Source organism: Protopterus annectens, chromosome 5.part0 (assembly GCF_019279795.1).
Source record: "Protopterus annectens isolate FY-2018-M chromosome 5.part0, PAN1.0, whole genome shotgun sequence".
NCBI lineage: Eukaryota > Metazoa > Chordata > Ceratodontiformes > Protopteridae > Protopterus > Protopterus annectens.
Window position 1 is genome coordinate 1305870441 of NC_056735.1, and position 19478 is coordinate 1305889918.

A 19478-nucleotide genomic window follows, 5' to 3' on the forward strand; every position below is an offset into this window, starting at 1 on the left:
TATATCCAAATTGGAAGCCACACACTCTCCAGCCAAGACCGGAATAGCTGGCCAAGAGGAGAAGATCAACACTGACACCACACCGCATGGAACATGTAGCCCTCCAGAACACACACCTGGGCTGCCTTCACATAAAAACACAAACCACACACCCACCTTCATGGAGGCTCTCAATAAAAATCTACCCAAACAGCAGAGAACTCCAAGGAAGAAATGCACTCGTCCAGAACACAACACTAATCACGAGACACATAACTGTCCTAAATAGTGTGCCACTCAACCAAAGCCCCTAAGGCAAAACAGCACGCCCAGCACACTAGTCATAGGTGACTCGATAGTGAGGCACACTGATGTCCCACTCACTAGATTGAATAAGAAGAAAGTAACAGTCACCTGCCTGTCAGGTGCCAGGATCTGCCACATAACGCACGCACTCAGGTCCCTCAACATCAGGTACAAATATGACTCTGTCATTGTACATGTGGGTGTGAATGACCTGAGACGTACCTCCCTGGACTACATGAAAAGAGATATGGAGCAGCTCTCAAATTATGTAGCCCAGGCAGGTATGACCCTAGCCCTGAGCAGCCTCCTACCATCACCCAGAATGATACCACAGTACAAGCAGAAAACGATTGATTTCAACAATTGGCTAAATTTCTGGTGTCATTCAAAGGGGATCCAGTATCTGTCTGCCTGGGATGACATGATTGACAGACCTTAATGTTTTGTCAGTGATGGCCTGCATCTGTCACCCCTGGGCTTCCGGATACTGGCCAAGGCTCTTGCCACTGCTATAGTGCCTTTTTTAGGTGGTGTTCCAAAGACCAAATTACCACAGTAACAGCTACAAACAAATGCAGTCTGAGGGTCATGCTGCTCAGCACTAGAAGTCTAAATCTCAAAATGCACTCGCTCGAAGCACTCCTTAAATGCAGAACATCGACATTTGTGCTGTAACAGAGACCTGTTTCAAGGCAGCAGAAAGCACCCCTGCACTACCAGGCTATAACTCATTCCAGACCTTTCAGTCCCAGAACTTGGACCGAAGCTCCAAAGGCAGTGGTGTTTCCATATTCATAAAGGATGTGCACACTTCCAGACTGGTAGCAAAACATAATGGATCAAAGATACTTCAGGTGCAGCTAAGACAGCGATTTAGGTCGTCACCTGCTATTGGTTCCCAACCATGTCCCAAGACTCACACTCCATGTTCCTAAGTACCCTGATGAACATTAGGGTCTAACCTAACACTCTCATACTGGGCGACTTCAAGTACCCATCCATTAAATGGGAAAACTACTCATGTACCAATACAATTGCCCAACGTTTCCTGGAATTCATTAATTCCAACGCCTTCGACCAGCTCATTCTTACCACCACTAAAGGTAGAAACATCCTTGACCTGGTCATTATTAACATGGGCGACTGTTGTTCTATACTAGTAGTCAACTCCTCCCTGGTTAGATCCAACCACAAACTAATCACCTTGGAAATCCACATCATAACCACAAGGCCTTCTTTAGTTATGTAAAGAATCTCCACAGCAATACTTAGATTTGATCTGAGCTACTGTACAATGGTACCACGTATACCAAGCCAACAGATATTGCCAATATACTGGCCGACAGATTCGGTGCCAACTTTACCCCTCTCTCCCCCACCAAAGGACCAATCACAATACCAGTAGATTGCCAGCCACCCAGTAATACTGCTGCACAGGTTAAAATAGCACTGTCCAAGGCCAAGAATACAGCTTCTATGGGACATGACAATATCCCTGGCTGTGTTCTGCATGAACTACAGAGTGAACTGGCACCTCACCTGTGTGCCCTGTTCAATCACAGCCTCACCTCAGGCTTTGTCCCTACCAAATGGTGCACTGCTACATTCATCCCGCTCCACAAAGGAGGAGCGACTACAGACCCTGGGAACTATCGCCCCGTTAGCCTGACGAGTCTGATATGCAAAGCTATGGAATGCATCATCATGGACCTAATAAACAAAGATATAGGGAATCTCCAAACTCTGGATCCTACACAGTTTGGTTTTGTGAAGGGTAGATCATGCCTACTCAACCTGGTCAACTTCTTTGTATCAGTCACCAGAGCTGTGGATGAAGGCAGTGTGGTTCATACAGCCTACCTTAATCCGGCCAAGGCCTTTGATACCATTGCCCACTCAGGAGTCATAGAAAAACTCATCAACCCCTATATCACTAGGTGAGTTGCAAACTGGCACACAGATAGAACCCACAGTGTGAAAGTAGCTGACTTCAAGTCAGACTGCCGACCTGTCACACGTGGAGTCCCACAGGGTTCGGTCCTGGGTCCCCTCCTGTTTGGTATCTACTTCTCTAAAGGCCAGGCCAATATGAAGGGACTCTGGCTGACAAAGTTCGCAGACAATTGCAAGTTGGGAGCTATTATTAATTCCCCAAGTGATGGTGACATCCTACAGAAAAGCCTCACTGAGACCAATGACTGGTGTCAGAACCATGGCCTTAACCACAATGCCAAAAAAATGTATCGTCATCCACTTTGGGAAAAACCTGGTTTCCACAAATTACCACATTGATGGTAGTCCACTGAACACAGAAGGAGTTATAAGAGATCTGGTAACACAGGTTGACAGCAACCTCTCTTTTGACCACCACATTGCCACTGTGGTCAGAAAGCCCTTCTATGTGGCACTTCTCATTACTAAGGGTTTTGCATCCAGGAAGAAAGAGGTCATTGTCTCCCTCTACTCTTCCCTCATTAGACCAATCATCGAGTACAATGCCCCATTTGGCATATACCTCACTAGACACCTGCAACAACTGGAGAGGCTGCAAAAGTACCTCACAAAGAGGATCCTAGGCCTCAAACACTTGCCCTATATGGACAGACTCAAAAAACTCCAGCTATTCTCTGTCTCATATCTCCTACTTAGAGGCGATTTCTGCTCAACTTACAAATCCATGTCTGATCCAGCACTGTTAGAAATGCTACATCTAAAGAAATCCCAATCCCTCCACACCACACGCTCCAGAGACCTCAACCTCAATGCCACAATCAACAGAACAAGCTGGAGGGACAGGTTCATAATGCAGAAAATGCCCATGCTATGGAATAGACTTCCCTTACATGTCAAACAGAGCACCTCACTGGCCCTCTTCAAGAGAAATCTTGATGAGTGGATGAGAAATAGAAAATTCACCCCAGGGATCACTCCAGTGGCTCTACTCGACAGAGGCACTGGGAACTAAGGTCAGGTGGCATGATGCCAGGGTAATCCTATGGGCTAGGCTTGTAAAGGTTCCAGGGCCATTAGCCTAGTACACACCTATGAACCTATGAACTATTAGAATCAGTTAGAAGAGGACAGAAATGATTGGAAAGAGAAGGACTAGAAAAGCAATTTACAAGAGAGCAAAGGGAGGGCATATGTATGGTTCCCAAGTGTGCAGCAAAGTCCAGAAGGTTTAAGGTCTTTGCTTGAAGTGTTTGCATTGATGGTTTATACCCCAAGAAGACTTCAAAGAATTTTTCCTCAGGTAGATAGCAAATGTTGGAGGTGTGACGGAGATGAAAGAGGTAACTGAGAACATATGTTTTGGCAGTGTAATAAATTGGCAGATTTTAGAAATTCCCTATAGAGTACTCTGTCAGAAATATTGCATGAGAAAATGGCTGTAACTAAGGAATGATTCTTTTGAGATTGGATGCAGGATCTTAATTGCCTAAACATAGTAAGGCCTTATTAAGTTTAGTATTGTTGGCTGTCAAAAAAGCAATTACTAGAAAATGGAAAACAAAGTCTAAACCAACTGTACTTGAAGTATTAAATATTATAAAAGAGGTAAAAGAACTAAAAGGCGGATCTTTAGAAAAGGGAAAAGGCAAACTATATAGAAATAAATGGAAATTATGGGAACAATACATGCATAATAATGTTCAGGAGGAAGAGGATTCAGGTTTAAGGGATGGCAGGAATTCAGCAATTTATGCAGTTCTGAGAATAGTTACAAGGAAGGAAAAGATGTGATGTCTAATGTATGTAAATGGGAAAAAAATGTTAATATGGTTTGTTTCTTTTCTGGTAATGTATGTTAGCTGTATTTGGAGTGATAATTTAATAAATGTGTTTAAAAATAAAACTTAAGCTTGGTGTAAAAAGTGTTCACTACTGCTAGCCATTATCTCTGGGTGCCAGCTGTGTACATGGAGAAAATGTGATGCTTAGATCTGATTCAGTGCTAGGATTTTGTTAATTATGGGGAGTTACTGGACATAGGGCCTTATGTCTTTCAGTTTATTGACAGAAGGTAAAGGACTGAGAAACCAGATGTAAGGCCTGCCGAGATGCGCACAGCATGCCTGTTTAGTTCAGCATGTATATGTGAGAGGTAACTGGAGATCCTCTTCATCAGATGTGTCCGGGTTTGAGCAGATAGGTCCCACCTCTGCATCCACTTTTTGTCACAAAACTCTGGGGTTGATTGACACCTCCCTTTACTGAGTGAAGGCTCTTGATGTGCCACAACTGAACAAATAGTGTATTACATTTCTCGGTCCACATTTCTGAGACTGGTAACACCTTCTGAAACCCCCCTCATACTGATTGGGTGCATATTTTGAGGGTTGAACCTGTCCTTACAGTTCTTAGCACATCTGCTGCTCGGCCCTTCTGTTTACCCACTGCGGACTGACTGCATGGTAGCAGTGGCCTTAGAATGTGAGGACAAACACTGTAGTTTGTTCACATTGCTTTGATACTGATGGTGCACCAGCCCTGACCTTTCTTTGTTGTGTGTGCTTTAGCATGTGCATCCCCCTTGCACAATGATCCTGCTTTGGGCAGTTTACAGTAACTGCTGATGCAAACTTCATTAAGTGTGAAATTACGTAGTCTCTTTTGAGTGAGGTCACTGCAAGAGAAATTACCACTTTGCTTAGGTATTGTTACCTTGTAGATGATTAAAGAGCTGCAGAGTCTGAAGCCAGCTTCATATGAGAGAGAGATGGTTTCACCAATGATATAAAGAATAAATATAGATTCCACTTTAATTTGCTTTTTCATGTTCAAGTGAAATTCAGAATAGTTTCATTTGCACAGGTGGCATGGAACCTTGGACCCGACATTAACCAGTCATGTACTGTCTATACGGGGAGTTTTCTGGCACAAAAACAGGATATGGTTTTCAATCTCATCTTTTACTGGTCACAAAAACATCAGGCAAATTTCAGCATATTGTGGAATATCAGTTTCCACCTTCATATCAAGTTGTGGGAATTTTTCCTTTCATCATGATGAAAACAGTAATGCCGTTCATCCCATAGAAAAGATAGAAAACATCAGAAAGTATTGGCAGTCCAAGTAAATGAGGACTACACAGGAACATTCTGTAGCTGTCTGAGGGCAACTGATTACAAAACAGTGCTTTTTATTTTGTGCCATCTCCCCTCAGGGTATTTATCTAGGTATTGACCATGATGAAAGAGACCCTTTGGAGATGGTTTACAATGTATGGAACACCTCTAAACTCATTTTTCACCCTGTTAAGAAAAATACAGCCTTGCCCATGTTCTGTTTTCTTCAATAGAGTAAGCAAAATGGTGCTGGACACATACATGATAAATTAAAGGTGTTTACATGTATCCCCAGCTTATGATCTGATCTATGGCCTAATAAAGCTGCTGACTGCGACAGTTTCCACCACATTTAACTAAAATACCAGTTTCACAAGACCTGGGATAAGTATATTTTGATTTCCTATTGAATTTACTGTAGTAGTTGTGCACTTTTTTGGTGATCATTAGTAATCTAGATGAGATTACCTACTAGTTTAAATCCAGTGAGAGTGCATAAAGAACGTATCCATTTCTAAGCCTCTGATTGGCGTCTGTATTACCCGATTGAACGTTTAGGGTAGCAAATACCTAAACATCGACCTGGTAATATCAAAAAATTAAAATAGCGAACAGCTGATTTAATGTAGGGAATGAATTCCCATAGCTGCAAAAAAAAAAAAATTTTTAAACCAAAATGAAGTAGGGGGCTGTGCCCCCCACACCCACCTAACTAAAAATACCAACTCTGAGATCGCTCCACAGTGGGGAAAGAGGCAAAATCCACATAACAGCCAGGGGAATTCTTTCCCTGCGTTAAAACGGCTGTTCGCGGTTTTTTGCTTTCACTATTACCAGATTGACGTTTAGGTATTCGCTAACCTAAACATTCGATCAGGTAATAGGAACCGTCTGATTGATATAGAACCTCGAAGAGTGTCATTTTTGCTATTTAACTGTGTGCATTTTTGAACTTGTTTCAGTCTTTTCAGCTCTTCTGTATTTCTACAACTTGCCTGCACTCAGAGTGCTGCTTTTCATGCAGGTACATTTAACCATGCACTGTACTGACATGGGAACCTTGAGCCATATCCGCCTTTATACCACCAAACCTCTGTTAATTCCCACTAATTAGTGTTACCGTGATATCTATAGTATGGACAGCTGCCCGTCATTGCCCAGTGACTTAACAGCCTATAGCTGCTTTACTTTATTAGAATTAGCTAGTTGCTGCTCCATGTTTCTCTTAGCAGTTGGCAGTTGCTCTGCATAGCACATATTCTATACTTGTTTAGCACAGCCAATTGTTTTCCCCCACAGTGTAGCATGATAACTACCACAGTTGACTAAATATAATACTCTGTTAATTTGCAGCAACTTCACCAAATCCTTGGACTAACCTTGAAGGTCAGCCTTTTGATGCCAGCCTCATTGTGCTTGGTATCTGCAGACAGCGTAGCAACTTTATTTGTGAGGGATGCAGATATTTAAATAACGTGGAGGCCTCACTCTCCAAAAAAAACACGCAAACTCTACCACACTTCCATGGCACTGTACCAACCCACACTGAAATGTCTTATGCTGAGGCTGTAAAAGAAAAGTTCTTGCTAAAGCCTCCATCACACACAAAGAGTAGGTCTCATACAACTCCACAACACATTGTAGTTTATTTCCAATACAGAGTCATTAGGATTTAAATCATCTAAAATCAAGTACCCCAGAGCAGTCCATAAATAACAATGTCTTGGTGATCAGGACCTATATTGTCAGACACACTGATTCTCCTCTCACTAGGCAGGTCAAAAGAAAGGTGATGGTGGGCTGGCTTTCAGGTGCCAAGATTTCTGATGTCTCAAGGGCACTCAAGGTCCTTTCATCTCACAGATATAACTACAGCCTGGTGGTGGTCCATTAGGCTGAACGGCTTGGCATGCAAAACCAGTAGGGATATTCAGAGAGACATGTCAGAATGCTCATGCATGTCACAAATGCAGACAAGACTCTGGTCCCGAACAGAATCCTTGTTTCTCCAAGAGTGATTCCTAGGTACAAAGAAAAAATAATTAGTTTCGACAACTGGCAAACTGGTTGGTGCCATTCCAGAGGGATCCACTAGATGTAAGCATAGAATGATATGCTCGACAGGCTTACTTGTTTTGCCAAGGATGGTCTGCACCTCTCATTCCAAGACAAGTAGATATTACCAGGATATGAACTAATAAGTTCAGTGCCAACTTCACCTTGGAAATGTCTGTTCAATGCCCACTTATCCACAAAGCTTTTAGACTCCCCCCATCATCACCAAAGATCATGTACTGAAGGTGCTCTCAAACACTAAAAATTCTTTGTTAATGGATTTGATAGTATATCATCTGTTTAATAATGAGTACCAAGCTAGCCCTGGTCAAGCCATCTCTTAGAAGTATTTAATCTGAGCTAAGCCACTGTGTACAGCACTGGTGTTGCCACTCCAATGACCCCAGAACTGACAGGCACATCAGCCTGACCAGCCTGTTATGCAAAGCCATGGAGCTTATTATAACTGACCTGAATAACTTTGACATTCAAAGAGTTATCAGGCTAGATCCACAGCAGTTTGGCATTGTGATGGGTAGATCCTGTCTAATGAATCTGGGTAATTTATTTGAAATAGTAGTACAAGCTGTAGACAATGGTGATGTTGTATACAGAGCATGAATTGACCTAGCCAAGGCCGTTTCTTAACATATCTCATGCTAGTATTACAAATAGACAATGGTGATGTTGTATACAGAGCATGAATTGACCTAGCCAAGGCCGTTTCTTAACATATCTCATGCTAGTATTACAAATAGACAATGGCGATGTTGTATACAGAGCATGAATTGACCTAGCCAAGGCCGTTTCTTAACATATCTCATGCTAGTATTACAAATAGACAATGGCGATGTTGTATACAGAGCATGAATTGACCTAGCCAAGGCCGTTTCTTAACATATCTCATGCTGGTATTACAAATAGACAATGGCGATGTTGTATACAGAGCAGGAATTGACCTAGCCAAGGCCGTTTCTTAACATATCTCATGCTAGTATTACAAATAGACAATGGTGATGTTGTATACAGAGCATGAATTGACCTAGCCAAGGCCGTTTCTTAACATATCTCATGCTAGTATTACAAATAGACAATGGTGATGTTGTATACAGAGCATGAATTGACCTAGCCAAGGCCGTTTCTTAACATATCTCATGCTAGTATTACAAATAGACAATGGTGATGTTGTATACAGAGCATGAATTGACCTAGCCAAGGCCGTTTCTTAACATATCTCATGCTAGTATTACAAATAGACAATGGTGATGTTGTATACAGAGCATGAATTGACCTAGCCAAGGCCGTTTCTTAACATATCTCATGCTAGTATTACAAATAGACAATGGTGATGTTGTATACAGAGCATGAATTGACCTAGCCAAGGCCGTTTCTTAACATATCTCATGCTAGTATTACAAATAGACAATGGTGATGTTGTATACAGAGCAGGAATTGACCTAGCCAAGGCTGTTTCTTAACATATCTCATGCTAGTATTACAAATAGAAAATGGTGATGTTGTATACAGAGCAGGAATTGACCTAGCCAAGGCCGTTTCTTAACATATCTCATGCTAGTATTACAAATAGACAATGGTGATGTTGTATACAGAGCAGGAATTGACCTAGCCAAGGCCGTTTCTTAACATATCTCATGCTAGTATTACAAATAGACAATGGTGATGTTGTATACAGAGCAGGAATTGACCTAGCCAAGGCCGTTTCTTAACATATCTCATGCTAGTATTACAAATAGACAATGGTGATGTTGTATACAGAGCAGGAATTGAACTAGCCAAGGCCGTTTCTTAACATACCTCATGCTAGTATTACAAATAGACAATGGTGATGTTGTATACAGAGCAGGAATTGACCTAGCCAAGGCCGTTTCTTAACATATCTCATGCTAGTATTACAAATAGACAATGGTGATGTTGTATACAGAGCAGGAATTGACCTAGCCAAGGCCGTTTCTTAACATATCTCATGCTAGTATTACAAATAGACAATGGTGATGTTGTATACAGAGCATGAATTGACCTAGCCAAGGCCGTTTCTTAACATATCTCATGCTAGTATTACAAATAGACAATGGTGATGTTGTATACAGAGCATGAATTGACCTAGCCAAGGCCGTTTCTTAACATATCTCATGCTAGTATTACAAATAGACAATGGTGATGTTGTATACAGAGCATGAATTGACCTAGCCAAGGCCATTTCTTAACATATCTCATGCTAGTATTACAAATAGACAATGGTGTTGTTGTATACAGAGCAGGAATTGACCTAGCCAAGGCCGTTTCTTAACGTATCTCATGCTAGTATTACAAATAGACAATGGTGATGTTGTATACAGAGCAGGAATTGACCTAGCCAAGGCCGTTTCTTAACGTATCTCATGCTAGTATTACAAATAGACAATGGTGATGTTGTATACAGAGCAGGAATTGACCTAGCCAAGGCCGTTTCTTAACATATCTCATGCTAGTATTACAAATAGACAATGGTGATGTTGTATACAGAGCATGAATTGACCTAGCCAAGGCCGTTTCTTAACATATCTCATGCTAGTATTACAAATAGACAATGGTGATGTTGTATACAGAGCAGGAATTGACCTAGCCAAGGCCGTTTCTTAACATATCTCATGCTAGTATTACAAATAGACAATGGTGATGTTGTATACAGAGCAGGAATTGACCTAGCCAAGGCCGTTTCTTAACATATCTCATGCTAGTATTACAAATAGACAATGGTGATGTTGTATACAGAGCAGGAATTGACCTAGCCAAGGCCGTTTCTTAGCATATCTCACGCTAGTATTACAAATAGACAATGGTGATGTTGTATACAGAGCATGAATTGACCTAGCCAAGGCCGTTTCTTAACATATCTCACGCTAGTATTACAAATAGACAATGGTGATGTTGTATACAGAGCATGAATTGACCTAGCCAAGGCCGTTTCTTAACATATCTCACGCTAGTATTACAAATAGACAATGGTGATGTTGTATACAGAGCATGAATTGACCTAGCCAAGGCCGTTTCTTAACATATCTCACGCTAGTATTACAAATAGACAATGGTGATGTTGTATACAGAGCATGAATTGACCTAGCCAAGGCCGTTTCTTAACATATCTCATGCTAGTATTACAAATAGACAATGGTGATGTTGTATACAGAGCAGGAATTGACCTAGCCAAGGCCGTTTCTTAACATATCTCATGCTAGTATTACAAATAGACAATGGTGATGTTGTATACAGAGCAGGAATTGACCTAGCCAAGGCCGTTTCTTAACATATCTCATGCTAGTATTACAAATAGACAATGGTGATGTTGTATACTGAGCATGAATTGACCTAGCCAAGGCCGTTTCTTAACATATCTCATGCTAGTATTACAAATAGATAATGGTGATGTTGTATACAGAGCATGAATTGACCTAGCCAAGGCCGTTTCTTAACATATCTCATGCTAGTATTACAAATAGACAATGGTGATGTTGTATACAGAGCATGAATTGACCTAGCCAAGGCCGTTTCTTAACATATCTCATGCTAGTATTACAAATGGATCCATTTGTGGTAAGATGGTTAGAAAACTGGCTAAATGACCGATCCTGTGTTGGTAGTGGGTATGTTTTCAAAGAGTATGAAGGTAACCAGTGGTGCTCTGCAGGGCTGTCTGCTGAGACCCCTTCAGTTTAACATGTACTTTTCTGACTTTCAGACCATAGACCAAGAGCTCTGGATAGCCAACTTCATAGACGATTGTAAACTGGGAGTCATTGTCAAGTCACCCTCTGGCATCCAAGCCCCTCAATAAGAACTTACACTTTTAAACACCTGGTGTGCTACCAGTGAGCTTATGTTAAATGCTGCAAAGTATAACATTGTCATATTTGGTAAACTATCCCTTTCCCAAGCATTATGACATAGACATTAACCAACTCAACAATGAGAATGCTGTCAAAGACCTTGATAATTGGGCTAATCATTCCCTCTCCTTTATTCATCACTTAACAATGTTCTGGAAGTCCTTGTACATATCCCCTTGGTGATTAGCTGCATTATCTTCTATATCCAAAGAGGTCAGTGCCCCATTATATGCAGCATTAATTTAGACAATAATTGAATACACTGCCCTTTTTGGAATGTACTTCATTAGACATATCCAACAACTACAAACACCTCAGGGGTTCTGAACTAAGACAAACACCGTCTTAAAAATCCTAAGCTACCAAAAAAGGCTAGAAGCACTGTCCTGTAACTCAGTGTCTTACAGTCACTGAAATGGAGATCATGTCTCACCTTCTAAGCCACTGGGACCCCAGTTGTCTTGTATATTTTGTTTCCCCAGAAATCAAATGGTTCCACAAATACTATAACAAGGAATCCAAATTTTCACCAGTAGATAAAATAAGACAAAATGTAGGCATAGTTTTATTATACAATGAACAGATATTTGTATTTATACAGTGGCTTCTTCACCTCTAAAATAGACTTCCAGTGCATATTAAGCAGTGTGATACATTATATTCCTTCAGATGGGAACTAGATAATTGGATGGATATTCACAAACTCACTTTTTGCTTTACTAGCCTGACCCTCCTTAAGTGATGCGGTTTAACATGAGGGTGGGTATCGGCAAGGAGAAAATCGTCACCTTGTATTTGTTATGATCCTCTGCTGGTGAAGGTAAGATGTCAAAGCCCAAACTTTGCTCTTGTCATGCCTGGTGGCACAGAATAGCCTGAATTTGAGTTCTACAGACCTTGAACTCTCAAATAATTTCAATCCAAGTACAGGGCCTTCACTGCTGTTGGCAGATAACTTCCACTGAGGATGTTTTTCCTAGCAGTCATGACACACCCACCATACTTAATAGGAAGCCCCCCTGTTAGAGCTCTTTTCAAGGCAAAATAGTCAGAGTTCTCCAACTGAACTGTTAAGTTCCTTTTGTTACCCATTCTGTTGCTTCTGTCTTATGCCATACATCTGTTTCAGCTGGATTTCAGTTATTCCACCTTTAGGATTCACATTTCGGTCCCATCTGGCATCTATGAGTTACAAGAGGACTTATTCCTGCTTGGCAAATCAGTTTTTAAGGGGGATTTGGCATGGCAGGCCCCTTGTAAAGAAACTGTCACCCAAGTGGAATCTGAACTCCATGACTGCCATGATACCTTACCTGTATCTTGAATAAAATAGATGAGGGGATTTCAGTTGTATGTTCCAGAAATATTATTCTGCTGGTAATCATCTTTGTCCCAAGCTTGTATGAGCTAAAGCCTATGTCAAGGATGCAGTCTGTAGATTAAAGGGAACTTCACTGCACAAGAATAGAGACTTAACATTTTAGGAAGAATTGTGGAAGAAATATGTACCTGTGTGCTAACGGCACTGCAGAGAATTGGTTTATATAGTTATTATCCATGTTGGGGTGACACATTAGCATAGTAGTTGCCATAACCTCCTGACAGTGTTTGGAATCACTTTATTTGGTTGTTGTTTATGTAGGGATTGCACAGTAGCATAGCAGTTGCTACAACCTCCTGATAGTGCTTGAAATGGGTTTATATGGTTATTCATTTTGGGGTAACACAGTAACGTAGCAGTTGTCAAAGCCTCCTGACAGTGCTTGAAATGGGTTTATATGGTTATTCGTTTGAGGGTAACACAGTAACATAGCAGTTGACATAGCCTCCTGACAGTGCTTGGAAAGGGTTTATATGGTTATTTATGTTGGTGTGACACAGTAACATTGCAGATGGTATAACCTTGTAACAGTGCTGCCTTTTCCTGTTTGGTTCTCTGGGTGCTTTCTGCGTGGAACCTGCATATCCTTTTCATGTCAGCATGTGCATTAATCAAGTGCTGCAGTTTCCTGCTACATCAGAGAGAGAGAGATACATGGACAGTCATCCAGATCAGCTGAAGGCCTTGTGTGTGTGTGTGTGTGTGTGTGTGTGTGTGTGTGTGTGTGTGTGTGTGTGTGTGTGTGTGTGTGTGGTTTTAAAGAAAGGGTGACTGAAATGTGAGCAGAAGCAGAGCTAACCAAACATCTTAAGATGGAATAGGGGCTGCAACAGTTGTTTAGATCAGTTGAAGTAACTATGAATGTTAATAGGCATTAAAGAGTGATTATGTACAGCAGTGATGGCCAGACTGGGGTCTCAGAGAGTTGGCATTCAGGCCCTGTGTATGTATCCTATTCAATAACTTGGTTTCTTTGTGTTGATTTGGAAAATTGTAATGTAGAGCTCTGCAAGCCTGTGCTGATATGATGAGTGGAACAACATGCAGAAACTGAGTGACATCTGAGAATGTGACACAGATTTGTCATATTTTGTCACAGGATTCCAGCCTCAATCCTGCCTCTAATCACATTTGCTTCTTGTGCCACTTCTGCCCATCTTTCCATACTAGTGATTGCCTTTGATCTTTAGTTATTTACATCTCTTCTGCAGTAGGACCTAGGTGGGGGGAACTACTACCCCTCATGCTATGTCTGTGGGAGGTACTTTTATTTATTTATTCAATTATTTATTCATTTTTTACCACAGCCTGCCCCATCAATCCACCTGGGAATGCCAGGCACTCTGGACTCCCAGATTCCAGAAAGTGAATTCTTTCAGTTACTCAGGATGAAGTAACACAGGGATGTGCTTTATTTTACTTCATCATATTTAAGTGTACCCTAGGAGGCTGTAGCACAGTAATCAACCCCATTCCCCCTCTTTCCCAAAGAGAGAAACACAGGACAACATCCAGAGAACCTTCACTCTCCTGCCCATACCTGGCTCAGTATTGAAACCCATGTCAAGTGTGGTACAAGTGGACATCCTGCCCTGTCATTGGGTTGCATACCAGTCATAGACCTTGAGGCTTTCCTCCATGATTGTGAGTTATAATTTTTTTCTATTATGTCTTTGTCCTTCAGTCCTCTGTGACCTTCAAGCTTTGGTTCAAGAAACAGCCTGTTTATTCCCCTCCTGACCTTAGCATTGGAGTATTCTGAGGAATGAGAGGAAGGACCAATGAATTCATATGACATCTTGAAACAGGCCATGAGATTTTTGAAATGCTGCTGTGTCCTTTCCTCCATTGACCAGCAACTGTACTGGAATGGGTACTCTCCTGAGCTGTAGTGCAGGTGCTTTTATCTGCACACCTGCAATACTCGGCTAGTAGGTAGACTGGTTGCAGTGTTGTGCTTGTGATGTAATGCTGAGCCCCTTTTAGAGGGCATTTTCAGACCTTCTGCGAAATGGGAGCCATGCAGCAGGGTAAAAACAGCCGGCATCATTGGTCCATTGCTGCCATCACTCCCTAGCTGGTTCTTACAAAATCCAGGCCTCTAAATGAATCCTGGTCATCTTCTGTACCTCAGGAGACTAGCAGCAGAGTGACCATTACTTTTGCATGATAATTCATGTCTAGTACTTAGAAACGTAGGACCTGGGTGACTCTTTATATTGTGATGAGGTACTTAAGGTTTTCTTTAGAAATTGTAATTTGTTTTGACATCTTGGTGTATGAGTCATTATTTTTATAAAACTAAATTTTGCTGTTTTGAATTGAATAAAGTAAGTTGTATTTTAACTGAAAAGGGAAACTTTTTTCCTATTTTAAAAAACAAACACTAGTCAGGTATAAAAATGTGTGGTTATTCTTAAGCTGTTTAGTTTTCAAAGCGCACTGAGAAATTATCTTTTTCTTTATCAATCTTTCATTTCAGTTTTTATCTCCTGATTCTTCTTCTTCTTACAGCTGCTCCCGTTAGGGGTCGCCACAGCAGATCAACTGTTTCCATTTCTTCCTGTCCTCTGCATCTTGCTCTGTTACACCAACCACCTGCATGTCCTTTCTCACCACATCCATAAACCTTATCTTAGGCCTTCGTCTTTTCCTGTTACCTGGCAGCTTCATCCTTAGCATCTTTTTCCCAATACACTCAGAATCCCTCCTCAGCACATGTCCAAACCAACGTAATCTTGCCTCTCTGGCTTTGTCTCCAAACCTTCCAACCTGGGCTGACCCTCTTATTCCTAATCCTGTCCATCCTCGTCACATCCAGTGCAAATCTTAACATCTTCAGCTCTGCCACGTCAAGCTCTGACTCCTGCCTTTTTGTCAATGCCACTGTCTCTAACCCATATAACATAGCTGGTCTCACTACCCTCTTGTAGACCTTCCCTTTCACTCTTACTGGTGCTCGTCTGTCACAAATCACTCCTGACACTCTTCTCCACCTACTCCATCCTGCCTGTACTCTCTTCTTCACCTCTCTTTCACACTCACCATTACTCTGAACTGTTGATCCCAAGTACTTAAACTCATTCACCTTCACCACCTCTACTCCCTGCATCCTCATCATTCCTCTATCCTCCCTCTCATTCACACACATATATTCTGTCTTAGTCCTGCTGACCTTCATTCCTCTTCTCTCTAGAGCATAACTCCACCTCTCCAGGGTCTCCTCCACCTGTTCCCTACTCTCACTACAGATCACAATGTCATCTGCAAACATCATAGTCCACGGGGACTCCTGTCTGATCTCGTCTGTCAACCTGTCCATCACCATTGCAAATAAGAAAGGGCTCAGAGCTGATCCTTGATGTAATCCCACCTCCACCTTAAATGCATTTGTCACTCCCACCGCAGACCTCACCACTGTCACACTACCCTCGTACATATCCTGTACCACTCTTACATACTTTTCTGACACTCCTGGCTTCCTCATACAATACCACAACTCCTCTCTAGGCACCCTGTCATATGCTTTCTCTAAATCCACAAAGACACAATGCAACTCCTTCTGAACTTCTCTGTACTTCTCCATCAACACTCTCAGAGCAAACATCGCATCTGTAGTGCTCTTTCCTGGCATGAAACCATACTGCTGATCACTAATCATCACCTCCCTTCTTAACCTAGCTTCCACTACTCTTTCCCATAACTTCATGCTGTGACTGATCAGTTTAATCCCTCTGTAGTTACTACAGCTCTGCACATCACCCTTATTCTTAAAAATTGGTACCAAAACACTTTTTCTCCATTCCTCAGGCATCCTCTCACTTTACAAGATTTCATTAAACAATCTAGTTAAAAACTTCACTGCCATTTCACCTAAACAATGTCATCGGGACCAACAGCCTTTCTGTTCTTCATCCTCTTCATAGCTATCCTTACTTCCTCCTTGTTAATCCACTGCACTTCATGATTCACTATCCGCACATCATCCAACCTTCTCTCCCTCTCATTCTCTTCATTCATCAACCCCTCAAAGTACTCTTTCTATCTGCTCAACACACTCTCCTTGCTTGTGAGTACGTTTCCCTCATTATCCTTTATCATAAGCCAGTGCATTTCTTTGTGCCAGTCCGAAGCCCGGATAAATGTGGAGAGTTGCGTCAGGATGGGCATCCGGCGTAAAATTTTGCCAAACCATACATGCAGAAAACAGTTTTTATCTCCTGATATTTATTTTATTTCTGGATTGAATATACTCTGCATTATAACATCTGACTTATATCTGTCCTTACTTATGAAATAAACAGAGGATAAAGGATTAAGTCTAGATAAAATCACTTAAGCTAGCAGATCTAGGAGAATCTCTCTCTCTCTGTGTCTTTCTCTGATACCCTCCCTAAAAGAACCAGAACACTCGTCTATTTACCTGCTTAACTGAATAAACTACTGGAAACTTCAACAAGGCAGCTGTATTCCTGCCACAGGGTTAGAAAATCTCCTAGAGCTGCTAGATAAAGTAATTTTTATCTGGACTAATCCTTTATACTCTGTTTCTTGTTAGTCCTGTCACCCTCTGGTTAACAGATGGGATACCAGACTTCACTCAAGCCCCCTGGATTACGTCTGTTTACTTAAGAAGTAAAGCTACACTGTTTTTTTAATTTAGAGAAGTCTTTTGCAGTTTACAGCAGATTTTGTGCAATATTTGGAAGGAGATCAGTTACCTCATGGTTGTAACTTCTGGGCATGATCTCTGCAGCAAAGGCTGGGTGCTGTTTTGTAAGAATTTGAAATCACTTGTTCTCTGTTTACCATGGTTTATACAGGGGTGACCTTTCCACTTCTGTTCAGCACATCCTGTTTTGCTTATGTGTGTTCCCAAATGCAGCCAGGTAGCTGGCTTTGATGAAACCAGATTTTGGCTCAGTTTACAAAATGTAGATTTGTTCTTTAAATTGAAACTGTTCCTGTTAGATGTGACAGACAAGTTACAGACCAATGCTGCTGTTTGGAGACTTCAGTGAATGAACACCAGTGATATTTTTAGGTCCTAAGAAGATCTTGGACTTTGGGACGTTCTACATCTGTTAAGGTAGCATGATGTGTGATGTGACCCCTTTACAAGACTAAGCCACAGCACGTCTACTTTTTCTTGAGCTGTACACTTTCCTGTTTGAGGTGTTGAAGCATGGATGTTTGTTGTTTTGAGCCTACAAGTTTGTTTTTCAAGATATGACTTATTAACTTAAATCCTAAACAGCATGTATTCTGAGCAGTTTCAATAAACAGTGTTGAGTAGTGTTAAGCATACCTTCATGCTAACCCTGCTGTTATATTATAGAATTGAAAGGGAAATGCATATAGACCTATTGAAGCGGAAAGTTCTCTTGTCTGTTACAAAAAAGATGTATGATCAGTTATAAGCAAAAATGGCCAAATGAGGAAGTAACAGAGAAGTTAACACCCAAAGAGGGTGTTGAAAGGGTGTGGAATACAGATGCAGCATGCATCAAGTTTCCAGTGTGGTTGTGGCTTGAAATGAAACAGGTAGCCATCAAGACAAATGCAGTGGGTGTGCCAAAAGATGCCTACAGCATGTTAGCACAACCTAACAGCTGTGTGCATATTCTCTTACTTGTAGTTACACACACTCACTGACTCTCTCACACACACACACACACACACACATACACATACATGCATATGCGTGCACACGCTCACACATGTTAAGACATTTTATAGAAGTTTTCAGTGCTGTGCCATAAAATGTAACCAGGCATTCCATCCGTGTTACTGGTTTGGGTCACATTTGGTAGTAGACTGCTTGTGATATACTGTTAATGAAAATAGTAAGCTTCTCAATTTCCTGTTTTAATACAGATGTTGTACAAGAAGAGGTTTGTAGATGCTCCGGTAGGTACTGTGCAGTGCTTCTTATTTTATTAAAAAAACTAAAGTGGGGGCATGTGTATATGTTTTTACCACTAAATATATGCTCTCTTCCCTTTAAAATATATTTAAAAATATATTTTATAATGCAGGTTACACGGTCATCAAGCTATAACAGAAAATCGCACTTTGAAGTTGAAGAGGAAGACATTGACAAGATGGAAATTAGGTAAAGATTCATAACTTGCAGTTTTCCTCATAAAAAAAAACTTGGGACAGACTAATTAGACTGTTACGTTACAGTGCACCTTTGTTACATTATTGTCATTTTGCCTGGCTTTGTACAGCAGTTTGCACCTACAGTGGAGCTATCCTTTTTGAAAGATTAATGTAGTTTGCACACAATGCTCATTACAAGAATACTCAGAAAACTTGTGTTGCGTTTATGGGAGCACATTTCATCATATTGATAAAATCAGTTTTCTCTTTGTAGAGCACTCTTTTCTTGAATGTCAGTTTTTTCTATTATTGTAGCGAGCTTTAACCCATTTTATACAACCACTAATACTAGTACAGCAAACACTGTGATTGAGTGAATTATATCTCAGTACTAACCACATTTTTAAGTTACTTTTGCAGGTCATTACAATTGGATGGCCTTCTAAAAGGTTGTGAGAGACAGAGCTTTTTGCATCATGCTTTACGATCTTTGTGAAATTTTTTAGTCAACCAGAATGAGGCCTTATATCTGCATTGACTAATTAACAGACACTTCCCCATTCTTTTAATGCACACACACACACACACACACACACACACACACACACACACACACACACGTGTGTGTGTGTAATGTTTGTGTATATTTGCATATGGGATTGTATTCTGATGGTACAGTGTATTTTGTTCTCAAACTCT

The 19478-nt window shown here is 41.1% G+C and overlaps 1 protein-coding gene across 2 annotated transcripts in view; it reads left to right on the forward strand.

Moving 5' to 3' along the window:
- The window catches only part of RASA3 (RAS p21 protein activator 3), a 1807402-nt gene that overhangs the window by 1356969 nt on the left and 430955 nt on the right, over nt 1-19478 (forward strand). The window contains exons 8-10 of one of the 2 annotated variants that reach the window (XM_044071113.1): nt 17719-17763; nt 18552-18584; nt 18713-18789. In XM_044071113.1, the coding sequence (XP_043927048.1) occupies nt 17719-17763; nt 18552-18584; nt 18713-18789 (155 nt within the window). The remainder of the gene's footprint in view (nt 1-17718; nt 17764-18551; nt 18585-18712; nt 18790-19478) is intronic. The other variant, XM_044071114.1, reaches the window with a different exon arrangement.